Raw genomic sequence first — 26,840 nt, forward strand, 5'->3', positions numbered from 1 at the left:
AAGAGGTTTTACAGATTACACAAATAAATTATTTAAACTTAACATTAAAACCACTTTGCACTCAGAATAGTAAATATCTATTTGATATATTCACAGACTAATCTTCACTAAACATACTCGATTAAAAAATCTTAACTTCTTTGTGTACAAATATTATAATGTTTACCGTTTGTCTGACAAATTTTGTGGCAATGTATGTATTAAAAATTACAGTATGGAAACTGGAACTAGTACAAAATGGTTACAATCTTAGTTAATTCAGCCAAACCCATGTTGAAAATGTTAACAGCATTTCTAAAAAAAAAGAATCCTGTTAAAAAACAAACAACTTAAACTGGAATATTACCGTTTTCTTTATTCTCCTGACATCCTTTTACGTGATCCAACATGACACGACTTGGGGTTTCACCGTTCACCATACAGACATGGTGATAAAGTTGTGCTAGTTCTTCTGACACATTTACAAGGTCTTCCTGTAAAAACAAAGGAAAATGTAAAGGCTCTTTCCAAAATAAAACAAGCAACACTCAAAAAACCTAGTACACAAATAAGAACCGGAAACAATATATATATCCCAGGACAAAATTAATACACAAATAGAAATTGAAAACATATCTAACCCATGGCAAAAAACTATTAAAAAATATTACACTCCTGACTTGGGAGCTGCATAACTGAATGTTCAGGTCGTTCGTGAATTATAGAATCTTGTGTTACCATATTAGGAATGTAATAGCAACATACATAATTAAAATATTGGGGGACAGAGCAACGGTTCAGAGGTTATCACTGAATTTATAACTTTCCTACACTGAAAATACATTTTTTATAGATTTTTCTCTCTTTTTATGTATACAGCTATTCTTGTTTAGTGCTGCACTCTATATGCAAAACATGTTTTTGTATGTCACAACCCTTGTATTCCAACATACCTCATGATCATAATGGTTCAACTGTGTCTTGCATGTATATCATAATAGAACAATAGAAGTGCACCACATCCTCCTGATGTGCATGACAACCTCTGTTTGGTCCTACTAAACCATTACTTCAGGTTTGGTGGAAAAATAAGCACCAGCTTTCAGTGGAAAAGAAGGATGAAAAGTGTGAGAAGGTATAAATACCTACCAAAAATACATTTTCAGTGTAGGAAGATTATGTACCATACAGGAAGATACGAGTATAGAGTTGTGATCCCTATATCAGAGGACCATACATGGGAAACTGCAACATTTTCGTATCAAGTATACTCTGCATCCAGTGTGGAACGAGGCATTGTATACTCAAGCAAAAAAAATGGAGAAGCACAACCAAAAGGGAGAAAGAAAATTGTTGGATTAGAATCTAAACCACACCATGTCATAATCACAATCCAGCTACAGAAACATCTACTGATAGCATTGTGGTGGAAAGCTAAAATGAATGTCCTACAAGGTATACAGTTGCTTTGGCACAACAGACCATATGCAGCAGGCCAATTTCAGTCAAAAAGCAATCAGTATTGGGAATATAAACTCTAATCCAGGTAAGAGATACTGTGCAAATCAACGTACAAACAGGCATATGTGCACGAATCTACAATTAACTATACATCCAGGAATCTGAATGACAGCAGTAAGAGATGTACCCAAGTGGCAGGTTATATTAACCCCTTCCCCACAATGACTCCAATGTTTGCATCATAGGAAGTCTTTATTATCCCTGCAACAACACCACTGTTGGAATCATAGTGCTTAAGTTTATGTTTGAGAAGGAAAATATTCAGTTATGCTTATCGGAGCATTAATGAATACCTCTTAATGCTCTTCAAACTAAATGATGTCATTTCCATTGACCAATTAGAAACTTTCAACAAAATAAGTAATGCAATAATTGATAGAAATAATAATGAGGTGGTGTCAGTTGCACGCAGGTGTTGATTGAATAATAACTCATTATAAATACATCTTACTTTGCATACATTTATAATTTGTTTGAATAAAATAATATACAAAATGTCCAGTGATGAGGGTATAAGTGACAGCAGTAGTGAATATGTACAAGATGAAAGCAATATGGAGTTTCATATCCATGATTATTCAGATTGCAGTGACAATTTTCAATTTCAAGACTTGCTTCAACCAAATGAAATGTCTGGAAGATGGAAACCTATTCTTAATGTGTTTGGTGATGTTAGACCTTAACTGAATCTGCCATTAGTGTGTAATTTTCATAGGATCAATTTATCAGGTGGCTTTTGAGACAGCAATTGTTTTAGTGTGAGTGAAAAAGTTTTATTATGAGTTAAATTAGAAACCATGTTGCTTTTTGTGTAAATAATAAAGCAAAGACTTTTTCTGATGATAATCCATAAGCTAATGGAAGTAGTATTCAGTGGAAGACATCACTGAAAATGATACATCACAATGGTCACACAGAAAATGGTGGAAACAAACAATTCAGAAGGAATTGCTTCTCAAGAGAAATTCGCTGGCAGTAAATCCTCATGCAGGATGTAAGCAAAAGCCTAAAAAAGCTGTCCATGCTTTAATTCCTGTTCCACCTTTGCCTAGTAATTCGAATAAGCATCCAAAACAGCAATGCAGATTGTGTTATTCAAAAGATAAGGAAACAAAATAAGTGTTACAATGGATGCCCTAAAAAAACAGGCTTAACAGCACAGAACACTTCAAAATATGGCATAATAAATAGGATTCTTCTAAATATACAAGTTTTCTTCAATAAATGTATGCATATATTGATATATTCATATGTTTTTAAAAGAGGACTTGTTATATAAGTAATATGTTTATAAATATGCTTGTAAAGACAAAACATAAGTTGGTTGATTTAGTGTTGTATGACAAAGCAGCTAGGCTATCTGCGCCAAATGTCCGGTAAAAGGTAAAACTAAAGTAAATGTAGTAAAATTCATTCAGAAAGGAGTGTCACATAATAAGGAAGGAATAGAATTATATGAAAATGAGTGAAGAAAATGGAACACATCTGAGAAATCATTTCTAAAAAGGCTGAGTGTGGTCTAGCAAATTCCACAGAAATAGAATATTTACATGGAGAAAAAAGGCTGTCAAAATTCTCATTGTCATGAATACTTTATACAGATTCAAGAGGATATTTAGCAACATCAGAAGTGAAAGGCCAACTGATAAAGATTAGTATTTCAACAAAGGAATGCTGAAAATTCCATTTCATATTAAATAATAAAGAAAAAATGCTTGAGGAGAGAAGGACCAAAAAACATGTGCACTAAAGCACTGCCTAACAAGTAGTAATAGTTCATTAAAATCAAACAGAGGGAGCCAAGTGCATCAGAAGGGTGTGTTGCACTCCTCTTGGTGGAGGGTTGTCACATGAGGATTTACATGCAAGATATTTGAGTCACAATGTTCAGATACATGGGAGTGCAAGGCTTGTAGCTTATAGAAAATGTTTTTGCATATAGAGGGCAGTACTGAACAAGAATAGCTATAAACGGTAGAAGAGGTAAGGTACTGTACTGGAAATATTCATGTTGAGGTTCCTGAGTATGGGTAACTGGGGTAAACCTATTGATAAGTATTCATGTTGTTAGTGGTTTTTATTTTCGTGTTGTAAGTACCACTAATAACCCACAACATCAGAGAAGACAACTAGGATGTAAACTGAAATAATGGGACACCACATACAAACAACAAAGAGAATGATTCTACAGTCAACTATATGATATCTCACTTAGCCAACTGAGAACAGAAATCATTAAAACCCAGACATCTTGTTTAGAAAGGTGTCTATTTACCTACACTCTCATTCCATCTGATCTCTATTCAATTACCTATACAAATGCTTTCAAGGAGGATGTCCAGGTTTTCAATTTTAGGGTCAGTTGTTAAACTGCTGTTATTTTCAAAAAAGTAGCCTAGATTCAAAATGCAGAAAATATACTATTTGGCAATTAAACCCAACAGTCATACTAATAATAATAAAAATTACAATAATGAAAATTAACTGTTACAAAATCATACTAAGTTGATTGTATTGGTCACTATCCATGACAAGAACAAAGGAACATAAAATAGGAAATATTAACATGACAGAGAAATATTGTAAAAAAACATGTTTATTACAATTTTATCTCAAGATAATATAATACACATCCACTATCAGTTTGTTGCATATTAAGAGTAATCCTGTGGATTTATACACATGGTACTAGTTTTTACTACCTACCTGTGTAGCACTAAGTCGGCCCTGACTTTCTCCTGCTATCTCTCCAACAATCAACAAGTCATCTTTAGTGTCTGTCAGTTGCTGCTCATAATGTTGAACCTAATAAGTAACACAATATATTTTGTGACAAACTGTATTTCAGAATATATTATCTTTTAAACAACATATAAAAGACTGTTTTACACCTGGATTTTTTTTTAAAGTAACATGTTAATGTACTTCATGATCAAGGTGGATACTTTTCGAAGTTTACAATTTCTATAGATGTTTAACTACTGCTAGGCTTCTATACAATCTCAAAGTGTCAATGTTATAGGATCTTAGGATATAATATTCAAAGGTTTCCCTGTGTACCATGAATACACAGATCCATACAAAAAGACCATATGTAAATTACATGTTTAAAAATGGCTGATATGGATAGAGAAAGCACTAACAGAGGAGCAAACAATGTTATTTGTTTTTAAACATGTAATTTTCTCTACAAGTGGGTTTTCTCGTCATCATGGATTAAGACCATATGTAACTTGTACTCTTGCTACAATATATATAATAGCCAAATGTCTGTATGTCTGTGATAGGTAAAAGTGATTAATCATAGAAATACACAACTCATATAACAAAATGCTTCTTTTCAAGAGTAACGTAGAGGGAAATTATTAATTTTATGCAACTTCTAAAAGATCATGTCGATAGAAACACCAAAACATCAGTAAGTCACTCTTATTATGTAATAAATGTTAAATGTGAAAAAATTATGAACAAAAATGCTTATTTTTGCAAGGAAATTTCACAAAAAAAGTGACTTCTTCCATGAAATGACTGAAATAATGTATAAAAAACATGTTTAAGTGTGTATGTATATAACACAAAATCAGACATTCTGTTCAATATTACAAATTATTTAATTTCACTAAAATTTGTAATAACTTGCAATATTTTATTAATAATGTTGATATACTGATGCAAAAATTAATAGGTAATGGATTTAATAAAAAAATTTTGGATAAAATTAAATTATTCTATGATTTAAAATCAGACATTCTGTTCAGTTAAAAAGTTAAAAATAAGGCCATCTAAGAACTTGGCACTACTTTATGTGGATGTACACCTTCAGCCACATATAAAAGCATGACAGTCATAGTAAACTATCACTTTGCTGATGTTGTTTTAAATAGTGCCTCTACCCTACTAAGGGCAGGAATGCTAACTTCAAGAGGTAAGTTTTATCTTACTTACCCCTAGATGGTAGTACTTTATTTTCATTTTCTATTTCTTTATTTTATTTATTTATTTTTCGTCTTTTTATGTTTATATTTTTCTGATTTTAACTTGGGAGAGCAGTCAGCTTTTCACAACTGTCTGCAGGCAGTGAAGAGTGATATAGATGTGAAACATTGTGGGCTTGAGCACCCACATTTTGCTCTCCTAATTTCTAATTTTCTGATGTGAGACTAGCGAATTGGAAGTTAAAACTGATAGATGGTGTATCCCCACTGCAATGTGGGTCCTACTTCTTCAGTCACCTTCAAAACCTAGGATACATTTTAAAATCCCATGTTGTAGCTTATACCCTGAGATCCCTTTTTTAAAAGAATGTGCAGCATATTTAAAATACATTCATGTTAATGTGTTTTGGTATATGGCTTGAATATTTTATGATTATGGTATATATCTGCTGTTGTGGTTACAAATATAAGATTGGTTTCGCTTGTTTTGAATTTAGTGCAAAGCTACGCAAGGGCTATCTGCAGTAGCCGTCCCTAATTTAGCAGTGTAGGATTAGATGGAAGGCAGCTAGTCATCACCACTCACTGCCAACTCTTGGGCTACTCTTTTTACCAACAAATGGTGTCATTGACCATAATATCATAAAGTCCCCACAGCTGAAAAGGTGAGTATGTTTGGCGTGACGGGGATCCAAACTCACAACCCTCAGATTACAAATGGCCATGCTAGGCCTTTTTATAAAAAATTCAAATACTGTTGTGGTAATAGCTCCCAAATGCACTGCAGGTATCCCCTCTACCACATACTCTTCAAACACTGATGTTAGACTAGTCAGCTAACATGGAAGATCAATTAGTGGTATGCTGCTGAGTGCCTATGCCCATAACATCTAATCTCTTACTGCATCTCACTTTCTGCAGCCAGTTGTGGAAAAAATGTACCCTTCAAAGTTCTTATAATACCTAATGCAGAAAGGAAACCATTCTAAACTTTCTACTATATGAAACTCACAACTTCCATTAAGAAGCAATAAAATAAAAACAATAATAAATTTATGATATAAAATGATCTTAGATGGAACTAGAAATCATAATATTTCTTAAGCTTTTACTATTACCAATATTCTCCCTTCTGCTAGAACATTTATTCAAGTATAACACAAAAAAGTAAGAAAAGCCCAAGATAATCATCCTTACCCATACACAGAAAATTATAATTTTAAAAATTCAACTACTTAAAAGTAACTAGTAACTTCTAGTGGTACAAAATATATGTTCTGTGTCTAAAGTTTATTTTTAAAATATTTTCATATTTATTATAAAGCAGTGTATAAAAAATGTTTTTGAGTTGCCAGTATTTGTAACCGTTATTTCTCAGTTTATTTATAAAAGTAATATCAAACTATTAAAAATGAGAAATACCATTACTGAGGTGGGTAACACCAAGGATGGTAAAAATAAACACCTCTCTCTTATTACCAGATATAGTCAACTTTGCCTTCTAGTAACATGATGTCCAAGTCTTTACAATTGACTCGAATGCTATTACTATTGTTTTTGTTTTTTTTCTGTTGCAAGTTCTTTTGAATATACAACTTTGGTGTAAAATTCAAATTATTTATGGGAACTAAATCACTTACAGACAAAAAAGTAAATATATACACATTACTCTGTAAACATATGCAAGTATCAAGAAGAACTGGTAAAAACTATATGTACCAGACACCACAATTTGCACACACAGTTAAAACACCAACCATCCCATCTTAATTTTTAATTTCAAATTCATCTCATCTGGATCATATATTAAACTTTTTTAATTAAAGAAAGTTTATCTATTATAGTCAATTAAGTCTGTTCTGAATAATATTGTTTTATTATGTAATTTAGTCATCTTTCTATTTACTTCACCCTTTTATTCTGCATTTTAATTACTTTTATAAAACGTCTGGACTTTGTTCATTTTGTACATAATAATATACACTGTTCAATATAGCTTGCTGAAGATAGAATATGTATATTCCAAAATGTTCAACAATGAAATGTTTGTTACAATACACACACATGCAAGTCAAATATTCATTGTTGCTGCTGTCATTCTGTGGTTCATCAATAAATTTTAATTGCTCTAGTATATTTTTTACATATGAAGCCAAAGTTACAACAAGCTTCGTGAATCACAGTAGTAATAAATTGTTCTAGAATTTATTTTATTTTGACAACATTAAAAGCAACAGCTATTTGACATTGGGATAAATTTAAAGTTTATATTTTAAGGAATTGCTAAAATATAATTTCCATTAAAAAAAGAAACATGGAGAATAGTAAGATTTTTGTACTTATTTTGATACTATATTAATTTTTTTTTCCAAATCTTCTGAGGTATCACATTTTAAGTCTTTTTAAAAAATCTGAAATTAGTATCTTTCCCCAATATTGATTGTAATTCCTTGTCCTTGGATAACCTCTAAATGAAAAAGGTCCTTGAAGTCATTACTTTTACATGAACATAGCAATTTATCAAATCGTTTTGAGTGAATTCTTCAATGAATATTTTATAGTTGAAGATAGGAGGTTCTAAAAGTTTATTATATTTAAAACTAACTATAGGTTGAACTGATTTAATGGAGAAAACATGTTTATAATACTTATTTTAATCACTTAACAATTAATAATAATACTGAAGTTATTCATTTCATTATACACACACTGTATACCTGTGTGTGTAATATTTCCCATGTCAGTATTACCTACATGCACGATTCTATTGTACCATGTCAAATAACTGATTTGAAATGAACATCTTCCCTTTGACACTTCTTACAGATGTGACAACTGTCAAAAAGAACCCACTTCTGTTGCTGTATTTCCTTGCACTTTGTAAAATTACAAGGAAGGAATGATTGTATCTAACAGAAAAAAATCTCCCAGCTACTTACAGATCTGCCTATACAAAGTTTGCTCTCAGTAGTATTTGCCTATCAACTGGTCAATTTTCAGTAGTGAAAGATGATTTGTTACTAACAAAGACACCATTCTGTGAATGTATTCTTCACTGCATCACATTTTAGAACTCACAACAGTGAGGTACAAATCAACGTACACTGTTAGCTGTCTTCACCACCTTCTGTGTCATGACTGCTTTTTCATTTAAAAACAAATCACTTGTGGGCAGCCATTGAAAACTCATGTATAATTTGTAATGGCCCAGTAGCTTGCTTCCCATTGAAAGTACAAACAGGTTTAACAGAGCAACAGGGCTTACAGGCACACAGAAGACCTCAAGTGAAATGAAGAACAGAACAAAACCCATATGATCCCACAGTTGCTATGCATACTTCTAAATTACCTTAGCAATGTAACTGGGAAGCATTTTAAGTAGCAGCTATGGTAAAATTATAGCAGGTAGGCATGTCTCTGATTAGCAAACCCAATCATTCTATTGTGCTTAATGCACCCATTGCACTGAAACCCAAAGTTGTTGTATTTTTTCCAAGATTGCATTGCATTTAATCTTTTGCCAAGAAAAATGCAATGTCAGTTTCTCTAAGGGAATGAGAAAAGACATTTGTTAACAGCCACTATACATGATATTGCACACATGCTCTGATCCACTTTGTGTAAGATTACACTTAGATATTGGCTGTTACTACAATTATTGCAGTATACGAATATCTCACCATGATATTTCTGACTAGCGAGTGATGATGCTTTCCCTTACAGAGTTAGATTAACATCTGTCTCCTACATAAAACTAGAATAAAGCTAAAACTTGCATAATGCATTCAAACTAAACTTTAAACAAAGTCAAAGTCTACACATTAACTTATTTTTAAAATATGTTGAATGCAAATTATTGTAATAGTAAGATAAAACATTTAATTCATAAATATTTTTTGTACAATTTATTATTTACATTAAGGCATGAATTATACACTTCAAGCCTCTTGTTATAGTCATTTTAATTAACCAAAAGTTTAAAGAATTCTAGTCTAATGCATTCTCACATTTGCAACATTACTCAAGCAACTGTGACAGTGTACCTTTTCAATGATAACTCTAATGCTTAAAATCAACTGTGAATACTGTGCTACTTAGCCAACCACTAAACCTTTTTTGAAAAAATATGTGATCCCAAGACTCAAAAGTTGTTCACTTTTAATGCCTGAAAATGATCATACTACAAGGTCAAAACTTGTCTATGTAATCTTCAATTTGTTAATTATTCTGCAAGTTGAAAGAATTTTCAAATTTTTTGCACTGTTTTGTGAGCATATAGAAGTTTACAGTTCTTACTTTAAAATAACCAAGTGGAAATGACACTTGCCTTCTTTCTCAGTTTTGTAACTTCATCTCTGAGCTCAGCCAAAGACTCTTCACTGTTCTGGTCAGCCCCTTGTTCTTGAAGATTCTGAACATCTGCCTGGAGTTCTTCAACCTTCTGAACTGCTAGCTGGTATCTCTTCTGGTGTTTCTGAAGCAACTTCTGGAGTCGCACCAACTCTGGGATATCCTAACATTTGTAAACATTTGGTAAAGTACAAGAAGTTCTGTATTATCAAGTATGTCTCAAATCATTCATAAACACTTTACTAATTTCATCAGTGAAAAATGTACTCTCTCTCTTCCATTTCTTAACTATATTGGATAATAATGTATATTTTAAGTTTCATTATTTAGGCTTAGTTTTACTGATTTAACTCTACAATGCCTGGGTGAGTTAATTCAACACACTTGGGCACAGTTTATTTTATTGCTGTGGAAAACAACAACTCGAAGAAATAGATTGAAACATGAAATTATTTTTTTACAGATTATAGAGCTAATGTAAACATCTTATTTTTATTTAATAATTGTATCAATTTACACTTTCCAAGATTAAAAAATATGTTGTTGTGAAATTATTATAAAATGATTATTTTTATTGTATGTGTCAATTACTGACATTTATATCTTTCTACAATTGCATAAACAATTCTATTGTTCTTACTTCATAAAACTGTAAATTAAAATTTGGTTTTTATTTTAAAAATTCAACATGCAAGTTCAGTGTATACAACAACAAAAATTATGTTTTTATCTCATCAAAAGTTTTAACAAGTTAAACCTTTTAGTTGTTAATCGGTGTTTAATATGTATAACAACTTTCAAAATTTATGGACTCAGTTTTTACATTTTCTTTGCCCTTTAAAGAAGTCACTTAGGCTAAATCCTAACAAACAGTTATTTACAGTGAAATTAAACTTGATACAGTGAAAAGCAAAATGATCTGAACATACTTGATTTTATTACATGAAACACATTTCCTATCATACATCAAATCAGAATAATAATTCAAAGAAAGAATAAAATAATAATAAAGCAATCTTCAGTACTGTGAGTGAGGAAGATTTTGAAAATCAAATCTGACACTATCAACGAGCTAATCTTTCATCACTCTGTCCCAGTCTTTGCTGAACTGAAGTCAACATTAATTTACTCAGTTCCAAAATATAAGAAAATCAACAAACTATTACTATGTTTAGGTAATCAGTTTATGGTTGTAGAAGCTGAGATATAAACAATTACACCATAACAGTTAATGGCTGAAAAACAGTGATAAGCTGAAGTGAATGAACCAATTCTGTTACAAGTAGGACTTTTTTTTTTAAAACTGTTTTGATTTTTCTCCTGAGAGGACGCGAGTGCTATTTTATGTTTAGAAAAATTAAGGACATTCACAAACACTTATTTTTTTGTTTGAAGCATGTTAAAATTAACTCAAAATCAAAATTTGAGAGTTCATTTTTTTGAGATATAAAATTAAGTAAGCAAAACATTTAGGGAAATAAATTTAAACTCTAAATTATTTAATAAAAAGTGTTAGAGTTATTAGAAGTTTATTTCATCATCATATGCCACTTGATTCCTTAAGAAACATAGGGTCGCAATCGCTGCGGTTTGTGTAGCAGGCTGGTTTTTAAGTGAGTAGGTTGTTAGCCTACTGCACAACCCCCAATCTGGAGAACAAGAAGTTTATTTACTGTATATTTTTAATTTAATAATGCAAAAAATGTACTCAAACAAGCAATTCTGCAACTGTTTTTTGGAAAGTTAAATTACTAAGTACTGTAATAAAAAATGAATACATCCATAGTAGGATATGAATAGACTGTAAAATCTGAAAGATTCTAGAATGTGACCTAATAAGTCTAATATTCAGATTTGTTTACCCACTTCTGTTGTTGCACACAAGAAGCTATTCTGTGCTGTGCCCACTAAGGGTATCGAAACCCAGGTTTTGGAATTATAAGCCTTCACATTTACTGCCAAGTCAATGGGGTGGGCTAACATTTAGATATATCATCACAACATTAGTAACAAAAACACATCATTTTCCAAAGTTACTGTTTTTCTTTAATTATATGCATTATTTAACCAACTGACTGCTAATTCACTATACAAAATACCATCTGGCAATTGAATGTGAGTGTGCTGCATAGGCTTGCAAATGTTCTGCACATGTTTAAAGCAGACACAGTCAGTGAGTCGATAAGCAGTTAAAGATAATATTATATGACAAACCTTATCGCCTTCCTCTCCACTGCCACTTTCGCCAATATCTTCTACTTTTCCATGAAGTGCAATCAAAGCTTTAACATGGTCAATTACTTTAGCCACACGATTGTGTTGGTCACTCAACTCATTCTTTGTTTTTTCAAGCATCTGTTGAGATTCTTCCAGTCGTACATTTAGCTGAGACTTCTCATTTTCTGCCTTGAAATTTAAGAATACGGATCTAATATCAGTTGCTTTATATTGTCACAATGCAGTCTCTTTACTTTAAGATAAGACTTAAAGCATTACCATAATGTTGATTTCTGATGCAAGCATGATATATATTTTTGAAACAATGTGTTTTCTTAATATCTTGCTTATTTTAGTGTATGAAAATAAAGAAATAATATTCAACTCTAGGTACAACAGTCACAAAAACATTAGTTGAAATGCTACTACCAAACACACTTCTGAACAAGAAACTTCAATATGAAATGTTAATACTTTTTAGATTTCAGGATTAAACATTTGTCTTCATATTAGTTAAAGTTACAATTTCAATTCCAGGTAATCTGATTAATACACCTGATTTAAATTGTGTTCACTCTCTTGAAATAAACATTAACATGAAATTACCTGTTCCAGCTGTTTTTCCAATTTTCTAACTTCACTTAGGTGGAGCTCACTGAATAGATCATTCACAGTTGCTGGCTGAGATTCATTCAATTTGTCGGCTTTTTATGAAAAAAAAGTGTGTGTGGTTAGAGGGAATGTTAATATTTTACTCTACTGATATTCATAGCAGCATTATTTTGTATTACAATGTGTCTAAAACTGAAACATAAATGCTTATAATTGTCATGAATTGGCAATTACAACTAAAGCAGAAACCATTATACAAGTAATAATTATAATAATCTGTTTAATTAGTCCTAACTTAGCACTTCTTCATGTATAAACATCACACTTCAAAATATCATCATGTACGTGTTGTTTACTGACAGTCTCCCACAATACTTTGAGTTGCATTGATAGTGCTACCAGGTAGCTGTAGACTTGAACTAATGGGCATATCAAAATAATTAGTAAACACCAGCTGGCTTCCTGCCAAACCCCTACTTTCTTGTACTGATACAACACATAAATAAATTAAATCATTATTATACATGAAACTTCCTTAACATTGAAGTTATCATAGTAAGACAATAACTGTACAGAAAGAGAGAATTATGAAACACAAATGTCATGCACACAGAGGAGTCACATATAATAAGTGGTCAGATGTTAATTTATTAATTACACAAAAATATTAGCAAAGAAGTTACAAAAAACAAATCAGATGTACATACAATGTACGTGAGCCCTTTGCTACACATATAGCATTATACCTTGTTTTCATATTGTAATAGTTTTAATAATTGGGGATCATTGTCTCCTGTAATACAGTGTCCTGTATTACTCTAGAATTTAGGAGGTTGTTTGGTTTATAGCTTATACATAAGCCATTACAACCTCAGCATTGTTTATATTTGGTCTATGTACAGATCAAATCATAGCTGTCAGCATTCTTTTCAGCCTTTTATTGTCAAGGTATTGTTTCACTTTTGGTATTGTTAACTTGCTAGAACATAAATCCCAAGTGTAGAGGAAAACTTGTGTCTTTACAACATGCAGTTAATGTCCATTCAACTTGGTTCGATCATGAATACTTTCTGCCTGAAAAATCTGCCAAAGAATGATAAATCCCACTGATATTCTTGTATGAAGAATCAGAATCTGCATGCAATTCTTGTCAACAGTTAGGGTGTCACTAATTCTGGTAGATTACAAATACTTTGGAAGAGATTCAGCCACAAGCTTGTAGTGATGCTACGTTGTACTGTAAATGTTGTATGTTGACTAAAATATTATTTTCCTCTCCACCAAACAGCCATTTTATAGCTGCCAAATAATTTCAGCTTGAATTTATCTGCAAAGAGGACACATTTCCATCTTTGTTATTTCTACTGTGTATGGAGTAGTACCAATTTATACCTTCTGGTTTGGTTACAATTCTCACAATTTCTGAACAAATAAGCATTCATTGAGACCTCTTAGACCCCTTTGTTCTAATGTTTATATTGTTGTTCACTAGGTGACATTCATACCCACTCTTATTGGCAATATATCTATCTATTCATCCTAAAGAAATATCTTGAGATATTTTAATGTTCTAGTTTCATATACAATCTTTAGAGCATTGCTACAAATTTTCATAAGTATTTTCTTTGATTTTTAAATGCTTGTCATGTGATATTCCATTCCTGAGATCATCAAATTACTCTACTACTAAGCATCATATGACTGCCTCTACCTTAACTTCTATAGCATTATCATGGTGTAACACTGATGTGCTGGGTAGCAACTAATCAGTGTAAACTATTAACATGTAACAGCACTTGGATGCATTCATACTGTCACAGTATTTATCTTTAAACTATAACTTTTCAACATTTCCTTTTTTATTAATAAAACTGTAGTGCACATACCATTCAACAGTTTATGTAGAAAATGGGTAATTATGACCCACCTTAGAACTGAAATTATGCATACCACAATTCTTAATTCACTGAGTCTCTATTCACGAATTAGGACAAGCTTTTAACAAACACAAGTCTACTGTATATGAAAAGTAGATTATTTAACTATATGTTCATACTAAAGATTTGTCTGCCAATTAACAAAGCCTTTATTGAGTTAGTACAAGTAAAAGATTTTCATATTTGATTAGCAGAGCCTCTATAATCTCCTAAATAAACAAGTTTCTTTTCAGTAAAATTTTTATCCATTATTTTACATAACCAAATGCAGCAAACTCAACATACAGTGAAATGAAAAACTGAACATTTTAAAATATCTTTTTTTGTCTTCTTCTTCTTTGAATGGGTCATTTGTCATCAGATATTCAACATAATTAACATTAGAAATTCAAGTGCTAACCTATTCAAACCTGTATTATTTTAAATGTAGTGCAATATTGCTAGACACTATTTGGAAGAAGCTGTTTATTACACTACAAAAAACAATAATTCACAATGATAGCCCCTATCTAATTTCTCCCCACAGATAGAGTAAACATTAATCAAGTCGCATATAATTTGGACACTCATGACGAAGTGAGCTCAAGTTTCTTAGCTCATAATCTGGAACGATTTTAAATTTGTTACCTATCTTAACAAATCTTTAATTCTTACCAGTTACTTTAGTTAAAGAATACATAACAATATATACATAAAAAAATAAAGAATTTATCATTTACTTTAAGTCTCTTTGCACTCAGATCCCATGCTTCAGTAACCATATTTTGTTGTCACCATTTCAGTCAGAAAAATTTATGGAGCTTTCAAGTATTCATTTTAGAATGCAAAAAAATATATTGCGTACTAGAACAGAATGATGTCACAAAACAATATAATTTATCTAGTTATCTAACTAAGCTACACATAAGTTTACAAAATTGTATCAGAAGTAACAACTTTACTCAGCACATCAAACTTTCCCTGCAACCCATCATCTTTAACCACCAAATACAAACACTCTTAATTAAAATTCCTGAAATATGCTCTATTCTGGTTATAAAGATGTCCATAAGTCATGTACAGTGGTGTTAATAATTAGCATGAAATGTACAAAAGGAATAAAGAGGCTTCTCCAAATCTATTATTTCAGAAAATCAAGAGGATAAGAAGTTCAGACTTTATATTTCTTCTTAACATTACATGATGTTTGTTTATAATTGTTTGGATGCCTCACTAGCATACCTGTGATGTTAGAAAACTAAATGCTACATGAAGAGAAAAAAATTCAGTTTAATATTTCTTTTTGAAATTAACAAACTGAAACCTACATAATAAAAAAAATTACATTTAGATGGTAAGTTTACAGACACACTGATAATAAGGCTGTGTAAGTTTTAAATGTAATTCTGTAAAAATGTCACAACTTGTGCACTTTCACTGTTATTCACACAAAGTTAAATAACTAATAAAATTACATACGTAAGGCACGACTGTATTTAATTTCCCATACATTGGTTAAGATTTCTACACATTAAATAAGTTGTACAAAGCAGGTTACCAAAATTTGATACCAGTATTTATTTCTACAGTAATAGAAATTGCATAAGCTGTATTTTAGAAAATACAAATATGAGAGATGAGGCAAAAAATACTCCCTTATTCATGCACTTTTATATCATATACTAGCCATAACCTACGTAACATCTGTGATAATATTCATGCCCTTCTCTGGATTTTTGTTATTCTATAAATTTCACACATACTATTTAAGCTACACTTTCTTGCAGGTACTGTGTGTTAAGACTGATAAATCCATAAAGTTTTATGTGGTCACACAATCAAAATTATGCACTTTTATATCATATACTAGCCATAACCTACGTAACATCTGTGGTAATATTCATGCCCTTCTCTGGATTTTTGTTATTCTATAAATTTCACACATACTATTTAAGCTACACTTTCTTGCAGGTACTGTGTGTTAAGACTGATAAATCCATAAAGTTTTATGTGGTCACACAATCAAAATTATGCACTTTTATATCATATACTAGCCATAACCTCACGTAACATCTGTGGTAATATTCATGCCCTTCTCTGGATTTTTGTTATTCTATAAATTTCACACATACTATTTAAGCTACACTTTCTTGCAGGTACTGTGTGTTAAGACTGATAAATCCATAAAGTTTTATGTGGTCACACAATCAAAATTATGCACTTTTATATCATATACTAGCCATAACCTACGTAACATCTGTGGTAATATTCATGCCCTTCTCTGGATTTTTGTTATTCTATAAATTTCACACATACTATTTAAGCTACACTTTCTTGCAGGTACTGTGTGTTAAGACTGATAAATCCATAAAGTTTTATGTGGTCACACAATCAAAATTATGTAGACAGCTTTATTTAATAAAACTACACATAATGTAAACAATAAAATAATGGTATTTATAATAATATACACAATAAGCAGTTATTAGTATTCAGTGTATAACATGTTCTTATGAGCTGAAACAAAGAAACTCACAAAAAAAGAATAACACTTGTAGTGGTTAAAAATAACAGATATTTATAGCAGTCTATGAAATGAACTAAACCTAAATTATTGAAAAGTAAATGTAAAGTTGCAATGAAAGTAAACTTAGGTAATTATACAGAAACATCTGAATGCATGTTCACAAAATGAAAAACCTATGGTTTTGAAGGAGCTAACTTTGCTTATTTGTTTAGACCTAATCAAGTCATGAAAGCCCACAGAAATTGTATTTAGTATAATTTTATTTTTTTTAGGATATTACATGTGGGTTAAGTGTTGTTTGTATGAAACAACTTGCAAATGAAAAAAAACTAAATTTGAAACTGAAGCCACTCATCACATGATGACTAACATTACACAATCACATACCATACTTGTTGCTTTGAAAAGTTTAATTAAGAAAAAAACAGATAAGGTGATTCCAAACTAAAAAGCCAATATGCAATCCAGACTCCTTTCTAACAATATGAGATTTGTAGTATTTGATTAAAAAATCTGCAAGTTCCAAACAGACAAATACAAGCATATTATTCATATATATACAAGATCGGCTTTGACTTAACATCAACAATTTCATTTTCCTATTCAATACATCTACAAGTGAGGTAACACTATAATTTAATATTCTATACCATCGGATATTAACAGGTTTTAATAACCATGTCTGCTCCTTGGTTACTGTAACAGTTGTGGTCTAAATATGAACATGTCCAATATTAAAGAAGGAACTACCTCAGGTAAGTTGGTGTAAAAAAATAAAAATCCATCTTATATAATTAATTATTTATCTATATTAAGAACTGGAATCTACTCACAGTCATCGTTAGCATGTTTCCCAATATAGTCTGCTTCTAACTGCTTTAAAGCTGGAACATCACTTTCACCATCTTCTTCTTCAGTTCTATTTCCATCTTCTTGATCTGCAATTCATGTAAATGTTCTAAGATGAACAAAACATTTCATAAACATTTAAACTGAAAATAAACATACATGAAAATGGTCCAAAAGCTGATACACAAAGTTATTACTTTATGCACTTGAACTATATGTAAACTATCTACACCATTACAACTTACAGCTCTAGTTTTTCTTATAGAACCACTGCAAAAGTTGAAAAACTAGTTAAAGAATTATTACTGAACTTTGTCAAAAACTTTTGTAAGATAATATAACTAGTTTTAACCAATAAATATTCATCACTGTTCATAATTATGAGAAGTTTTATGGTGAAAATAATAAAAACAAAAGAAATATAGTGAGGTCATTCTAAGTTTGTATATGAAAATAAGTAAATAAGAAAAATACAAGAGTGATAGACCAGAATATCCTTTAACAATTTCCACACATTAGGAAAATAGGCTAAAGTCCCTTACCCTTCTATTCCTTTGGTTTTGGAAAGTTATATAGACTTTTAATATTAGTACTTTTAATTTCTTGTATTGGTAAAACTACAAGTTCCTATAGATAAATGACTGTGTGGTGATTACAAAAAAACAAACTTACTTCCAAATCTAAAATTGGATAGAGTCAAGTTGTTTAAGTTGAAAATAGATTCCCGAGTTTAGTCGGTTATCTAACTCTTTTTTCAATGCATATTTCTGTTCTCTCTCAGACTGCAATGCCTCTAATGCTTCTTCAAGCTGCTTTTCTGCTATTCGTTTAAGTGACGTCATTTCTTCAACCTGACCATTTAATGATTCTACTTCTTCTTGTAATCGTCGAACCTCGTGTTTAGCCCCTTCAAATTCAACCTTAAATATAACAGATTCACATTTACAACACAGACAGTAATAGCATACTTAAGAAGATAATGTAATTATTTATGATAAAGCAGCTTACAACTATGTATTATAATATTATTATTCTTTTCAACACTTTCGCAACAGGTTCGTACAATATACAAGTTTGTATACACATTTCACACACTAAGTATTTATACCATACCTTCTGGTACAGTATGTGTATCTTCACAAAATTTGGGAGACTTTTAGTGAAGATTGCAAGTATTTTGTACCCAAAGAATCAAATTTTTAAATGAAATATTTCTACTTAAGATATGTTTGTCAATATATAATGAGTTTTCTTTGTCACTAGCCCAAGTGCAAAGTGAATTTCATGTTATGATTAAAAAACTGTTCTTTGTTTCAAAAAGCTCAAATATTAGTTGGGTAATCTCTAAAATCTCCTGAATACATTTCAAATGTTTGTTTTCAGTAAGATTTATATTTTGTCTGTTATCTTCTCTACCCTAACTGCCAAAAAAAATTAGGAAGTAAATATGTATCATACTTTTTCTGTTCCAGAATGACTACTCAAGAACACATGTTTAGACTAAATAGCTTAAAGTTCATAACATTATACATTTACATAAATTTGTTATTTTGATTACAATAACCTTCCAGATGTTCCTAGTTAACATGACAGAACTTGCACTGAAGAAGTGCACATGCATTCATGTTACCATATCTAATAATATAAAAGTAGCCTTCAGTCTTTACAAAGTGACCTTGTCTTGACTGCATTTTAGTAGACTAGTATTTTGTAATATTCAAATCATTTCAAATATTATACATTATAAATATATATTGATAATTACTATCTAAAAACAAGTAATGAAATTTTTTTTTCACTAAAATATAGAACAGTAAGTAAAGAAATCAATTATCCCTTCCACCTATGAGCTTTGAACCTGGTTGCTACTTGATGCGAATTGCTAAGTCTTTTAAAATTTTGCACATGAAAGACTTGAAATATTTTTTTAGGTCTTATATATATATATATATATATACAGTTGAATAACCAACAATCTTAAACTACTATATCAATACCATAGAATTCCATTATAATTTGTCAAGCTTTGCAACTAAGCTGTATTTAGGGCTTAAAAAGTATGAAACTTTGAGCACACCAAAGACACAATCAACCTCCATGAAATCTTGGTTTTGAAAGAACAAGGAAGCCTTCAAATAGATTAGATAGCTGAGAAAACCACTAGGGGCACTCTGAGCTGTGTATAGGTTAATCACGTTATATATTGAAGTAAGTGTACATAGGAGACAGTTTCCAAACGTGGAAAGAGGTGAAATAGGCCACTGTGTCTGATTCAGTATATAAACCATATTTCAGCAAAATAAAAAGATGCAAGGTTCTTATTTTATATTCTAGCTTGTAATATTAGTATAATTTGAGTTTGTAATTTTCTTTAACTGTTCAGAGAGAATAATAAGCTTGACCACATTAAACTTTCTATAAATGATGCTTTTGTCAAAAAGTATGACAAAAATAATTGTAATAATTTCTGCCAATATATTTATACTAATTTTAAATACACAATACACATACCTATACAAAAGTCCGAAACCACTCCCACTACCTTCAAACAGTACATGAACTGTCAAAGTGCAAACATAGTGAATAATAAAATTTATATAAGTCTATACAATGTGAAATCGGGTAACAGTGGTATGGGAAGTGTCATAACCATTTAATGACAGAAACAAAAGATTTGCATCATTCCCCTCGTGACTAAAATTAAGGGGAGTCAGATAACATGACTTGCTATCACACAATAAGGAAAGATGTTGATATAAAAGAAACAGAAACTGTACAAAAGTAAAATCCTCTGCACACCTGAAGCAGAGAAGAATATGAAAATATGACAAAATATATAAATGATATGAATGATCTAACTCTAACATAAGGCAGAAAGAAAAACCACACATAACTAGAACAGTAAAGTTAAATATATGGAAACAGTGTGGGAAAAGTGATTTTTTTTTCTTTCTAACCAAAACCCAAGATGCCCATCTTGGGACACAGTAAAAGAAGCAGAACTTTGCTGTACCCAAGAATTACAGTTCTGCCAATTATAAAAATTGTTCATGATGGTGTGAAATAGGTGATAGAGAGTTAGACAAAAACTAAATAAACATGGCATCATTGTAAGATGAAATACAAGCCACACAGACTAAGACCTTTAAGCACATGGTTCTGATAAATATCAGTACTGAGATGATAATAGGAGAAAAGGCTCTCTCTCTCAAGCAACCAGAATGATGGAGGTAGAAAGAAACCTTCTAAAAACAATACATGTTCTTGTCATGATATACAAGAGTGAGAAAGAAAAAGATAAACATAAAACATAACAAAAAAACATCTTTGTTGGAGGTTTGAAAAGAAACACAAAGGAAACCTGCCAGTGAATCAACAAAGAAAATGTGCAGCCCTGGAAAACATTAAAGATTTTCCACATGTATCTCAACTATAAAATATTTTGATCAGATAAACCTGCTTGTAACCATTTATAAAACTGCACAACAACCACAACATGGAACCTGAAAGCATCATAATAGACAATATGCACAATATTTATACACTCACGGAATAAAAATTGACTCCAAAGCAGCTTTGTCAAACTTGTTGCTAAAAAAAAAAAGTGCAGAAGAGAACCACATTTAAGTAGCTTGGAATATATTAATTTGGGGCAAGACTTTAGTGAGAAGTGTAGATAAGAGAAAGGTATTGTTTTAAGCTCAGTATTAAAATATGTGACAGGCACATTCCTGTGTGAATTTTATGTGCCTGAAATAGTCACTGTAGACTCAACAACCTGGTACGTACTCTTTCCCAGATACAATAAATAGTTCACCTCCAAAATTACTAACCCCTTCAACACAGTAAGCCTGAAATGATAGGTCAAGAGAACATATCAAAAAGAGATTGTTTCAAACTATTTCAAGGCTAGTGAAGGAGGAGAGAGTCACTTTTATTTTGGTAGAGGTTAGTTTAGAAGTAAGGTAACCTAATCCAACTATATTCATTAGGTACAGGTAGAACACATGTTTAGCAGCCATCTATTGTAATGCATAACATATGAAATGATCTCACTGCAATTCTCACCTGAGAGGAACGTAATGAAGAGACTTGTTTCTGTAAAGAAATGTTTTCATCTTCTAGTTCATTATTATCATTGAAAAGTCTTCCTTCTCTTAGTTTCATTTCTTTTAGCTCTGATTTTAAATTTTTCTTTTCCCATTCACTGACTTCGTTTTGTTTAAACAGATCTAGATAATCCTGATGGATACGATCTCTCTCTGCCTCAACTCGGGCTAGCTCTTGCTTAACCTAATAAACCAGAAAAAAATATGTTTTGGTCATTCTACAATCATGTGATTTATATGTATATAAAAAATATGACACAAAATAAGAGAGAAATTGGTTTTCATTAAAATGTACAGTAAAAAAAAAATACAGAACCTGTCAACACCAGATTTATTTTAAGATATATAGCTAAGTTTGTGTCTGTTTGTTTACACCTTTCCTTACACATTTTATCAGCACCCAATTTGTCACAGTGACACAGGATGGCATTAGGAGAAGCAAATGGGGGAGGTTCCATCAAATTTTATATAGGATGACATGAGGAAAACCATAGTGGTTGGCCCCCCATCTAATTTGATATGTCTTCACTTTCAGTAGTGGTACCTTTATGTATTTTTATTGCACTTTTAATGTTTATTATGTGAAAAAAACAGAAGCTTAAATTAATAACTTTTATTAAAACAAGTTTATATTTCACCTATCCAACTGGATGGACACTATACAGGTCAAACCTGTATAATGAAATCAAAGGTGAAACAATATAAAATATTTTCCTGGGAAACATCTACAGTCTTAAACATTAAGAAAGATTACTTACAGAAACAAGTACAAATCACTGATAAAACTATATAATAATTACAATGTTAAAAGTATTTCTTCATCATCACTTCATGTCAGCAATAACTAACACTTTACAAAATTCCCTTAGCTAATTGTTTTTCACATATGTAAAAACAAAATTTTACTGTATTCATAACACGGTTATACTTTCACATACACATATGTAAGTTCCAAAATGTGTACCTTAGTATTAAAGACAATCAATCATTCACCATACTAAAGACTATCCAAATATGAATGAATTGTTTTGTTGTTGTTTTTCTCGACATTGTGAATATACAAATGCTATAACACAATATATAATCTCAGAAAACACTGATAGTACAGCTTTCTATTTTATGCTTTATTTATACAGTGAAGGTTCCATGCTCTTGTCATTTGTTTCAAAACATACAAGTGTTAAGAAGTTATATCTGTAATCAGAAATAGTGTCTATAAACTCTGCTACCATCAGAGTTAGTATCTATAGACAATGTTACCACCATCAGAGCTAGTATCTACAGACTGTTACCATCATCAGAGTTAATGTCACCAGACAATGTTACCATCACCAAAGCTAATGACTACAAACAATGTTACCAACATCAGAGCTAGTATCTACAGACTGTTACCATCATCAGAGCTAGTGTCTCCAGGCAATGTTACCATCACCAAAGCTAATGATTACAGACAATGTTACCATCATCAAAGCTAATGATTACAGACAATGTTACCATCACCAAAGCTAATGACTACAAACAATGTTACCAACATCAGAGCTAGTATCTACAGACTGTTACCATCATCAGAGCTAGTGTCTCCAGGCAATGTTACCATCATCAAAGCTAATGATTACAGACAATGTTACCATCACCAAAGCTAATGATTACAGACAATGTTACCATCATCAAATGTAATGTCTGCAGACAATGTTATCATCATTAGAGCTAGTGTCTGCAAACACTGCTGCCAAAATTAAACTTTACCTTCCATTAGTCTAAAACAAACATCAGATTTTGTTGTTGTTTTTATTACTAAATAGTTAGGTTTAGTTGTATTGGAAGTGAAGTATGACAAACAATTCAGTTTACTGACTAAATTCTACATAAATAATGTAATAGAGCATCATTTGTTAACTAGATGTACTTCTACAGTCATCAAAACTGTTCTGTTTCAAGAGTAAATAAAACCAAAGTTATGAGAAACAAATACTTTTATTTTTTAAGGCCATGACATGCTGTAATATAGCCTACAGAGTGCACAATTCTCTCATAATTCATGACACATACACATTGTTACTGACATCACAACAGTAAAAATTGAAATTTTAAGCTTATCTGACTGATGGACAACACACTACTGTATAATGGTATAAGTGGTTAAAACAGATGACTCCTCCAGGACTAACAGTCAATAGAAGGTGTACATGAAAGGTATAATTTTTCTAAATTACAAAACTGAAGGGAAACTTTGAAACATTACTGTTTTTTTCTCCAGATAACTTTCTAGTTTTCAATATAATCACCTTCATAGCTTTTCTAAATACATTTCAAGCATAACTTAAACAACACTCACAGTTTACCTGTTTTATTTCTCGCTCTAGTTCTTGAACAGTTGAAGTAAAAGAAGCTTCTTTATGGGCTGTTTCTTTCAACAAGCTTTCTTCCTGCTCAATTCCAGTGGTTGCTGACATTTTTTGACTTGTCTGAGATTTTGCAAATGCCTATACATAAATTTTGTGTGAAAGATCCATGAGCCCACAAATCACTAACTGCAATGTACTGGAATAACATATTACTCCTAAAACATGGATATACCTTACATCAAATTAATTTGTTTTTTATAACGAGTTGAAGTGGTTCCAATAAATAACTGTAATTGATATATTGAAATAACTTGAAATTTGTAACACAGTTGAATACAAACAAAGCTTTTAAACAGTCTAACATCTCTAACAAGTCCATTTTAGGATTTCAACTTACTGAAAAATCCAACAAGTTAATGTCACAGACATGGTGTACAAGATGTATCAAAAACAAAATTCTATTTCTTAGAAACACAAGTTTCCAGTTTTCTTTTGTTACACTTACTTCTTTTAAACAATCCAGTTCATGTTTGGTTCCATCAAAGAGTGCTTCAAGTTCTTCACACCTCTGTTGGAGCACTTCTTTTTCATCCAGCAACACCAAGCCATACTGAGCAGACTGGATCTTTTCATGACTCGTCTGGGCCAGCTCCCGATGAAGTCGCTCCAGCTCATCTTTAAGATTGTCTCTTTCAATAGTCAACTCACTGATCAGTTTCTCAGAATCCCCCATGGTAAAGGAAGTGTTGTCTATTATAACTAGAACGTCACAAAAAATAGAATCATTTTACAACATTAGAACATATTAATGTGCATGTGTTTCATTTATCAGTTATTACGTTTTCTGAACAATCACTATTATTATAACAGCCATTAATTAATTTCAAAATCTGATCTGTACTTACACTAAAGTGAAACTTAATCCTAGAATTACAGATGACATCCATATGGACTCCACCCAGTTTTGATACACATTTCTCCAGACTATTTATGCACCAAGGGCTTCTAATAGCATAAACCACAAAGGAAAATACCAGAAGCTACTTCAACTCACCTCACTAATCACTGATGAGGTCCATAATATATTCTACATAAATTAATAATGACTTCATCCAATATAATATAAAACACATTAACATCTATATGCACACACCAACAACTTATTACCACTTAACTTTCTAGTCCCTAAATATTTTGAAAGTACAAAAGTAACAAACACAAACTTAAACCCTAAAGTTCTTTCATAATTTAACATTCATATACAACAAAGGATAATACACGTACACTTCCATAAAGCTCACTGTCGATACAAATGACATTTTCCAAACATAACAGTAATGTAGATCATAAAGTCTGGGAATTGATAGAGATAGCTAAGCAATACAGAGTAAATATTAATATTCTGGTATATAACTATATGGGTTAGACCATTTTTATGTTTAAGAATCAAATATCTATATAAAATGTTCTGTTTAGTCCAGAATTCTGTGTCATAAAATATAAAAACATAACAGAACATGTTTACAAAATACAGATGTAACAAGACTTGCTGGTTTAAATTACATTTTATGTAAAGCAGATATAAAAACTCACTGATTTAAATTACTACATTTGTTTTATGCAATGTAGATGTAACAAGACTTACTAAATAGTAATAATCTATATAAATAGTAATTAAACTGACTTTATTACAAAACTAGTCCACTGAAACACAACCAAGACAATATCAATCATTTTAAAGACTAAAGGTCAGTTTTATATTATTGAATACAGTAACATAAGTGCACACGTGCTCACCAATGCAAGTTCTTTAGTGTTAGCCAGGCATGACTGGAAAATTAATGTGATATAAGTAATAAATAATAAATATATAATAAGATTTAAGCTATTTAAACAATTGTATTTCAATGTTATAATCTGTACTCATTCTAGAATAGAAAGAGCATTGTCTATATTTATTTCTTTTTTTCTTTTTTGGTGGTTGCCAGACCCTGCATAACAGACAAAATAAAAAGTCCAACTGAATATGAACATTTGAAATGTATGTAAGAGGTTTTAGATTACACAAATAATACTCGAGATTTTTGGGATGAAAAATAGTTTTCTAATCATAATATGAAATTCACTTTGCGCTTAGACTCGTAATGAACCAGAATCAATATTTTCACAAACAAATCTCAAGTAACAATAATTAATTTCAAACTGATTTTTGTGTTCAAAAATATGCAATATTTGCTAAAAGTCTACAATATTTTGTGAAAATACATATACTGCATCAAAAGTTATAGTATAAATACTTAACATGTGCAAGTGCGTGTACAAAGTTGGGTATATTACACTGAACTCATTGTAAAATAGTTAAGCTATCCAAGCAATGTGCTGTTGCCAGTAGTAAGACAAATAGTATTTTAGGTTGTATCTAAAGAAATATTAAATACAAGTCTAAAAAGATTATAATTTCATTTACAAGTTAGTGGTTA

The 26,840-nt window shown here is 31.1% G+C and overlaps 1 protein-coding gene across 1 annotated transcript in view; it reads right to left on the bottom strand.

Moving 5' to 3' along the window:
• The window catches only part of LOC143236608 (protein bicaudal D-like), a 46,765-nt gene that overhangs the window by 13,471 nt on the left and 6,454 nt on the right, over positions 1 to 26,840 (bottom strand). The window contains 11 exon segments of the mRNA XM_076474949.1: positions 347 to 473; positions 4,207 to 4,305; positions 9,763 to 9,948; positions 12,000 to 12,191; positions 12,609 to 12,706; positions 17,891 to 17,995; positions 18,579 to 18,633; positions 18,635 to 18,826; positions 21,975 to 22,199; positions 24,358 to 24,498; positions 24,866 to 25,119. Coding sequence (XP_076331064.1) covers positions 347 to 473; positions 4,207 to 4,305; positions 9,763 to 9,948; positions 12,000 to 12,191; positions 12,609 to 12,706; positions 17,891 to 17,995; positions 18,579 to 18,633; positions 18,635 to 18,826; positions 21,975 to 22,199; positions 24,358 to 24,498; positions 24,866 to 25,093 — 1,648 coding nt within the window. The 5' untranslated portion in view covers positions 25,094 to 25,119.

Source organism: Tachypleus tridentatus, chromosome 1 (genome assembly GCF_004210375.1).
Source record: "Tachypleus tridentatus isolate NWPU-2018 chromosome 1, ASM421037v1, whole genome shotgun sequence".
Classification (NCBI taxonomy): Eukaryota; Metazoa; Arthropoda; class Merostomata; order Xiphosura; family Limulidae; genus Tachypleus; species Tachypleus tridentatus.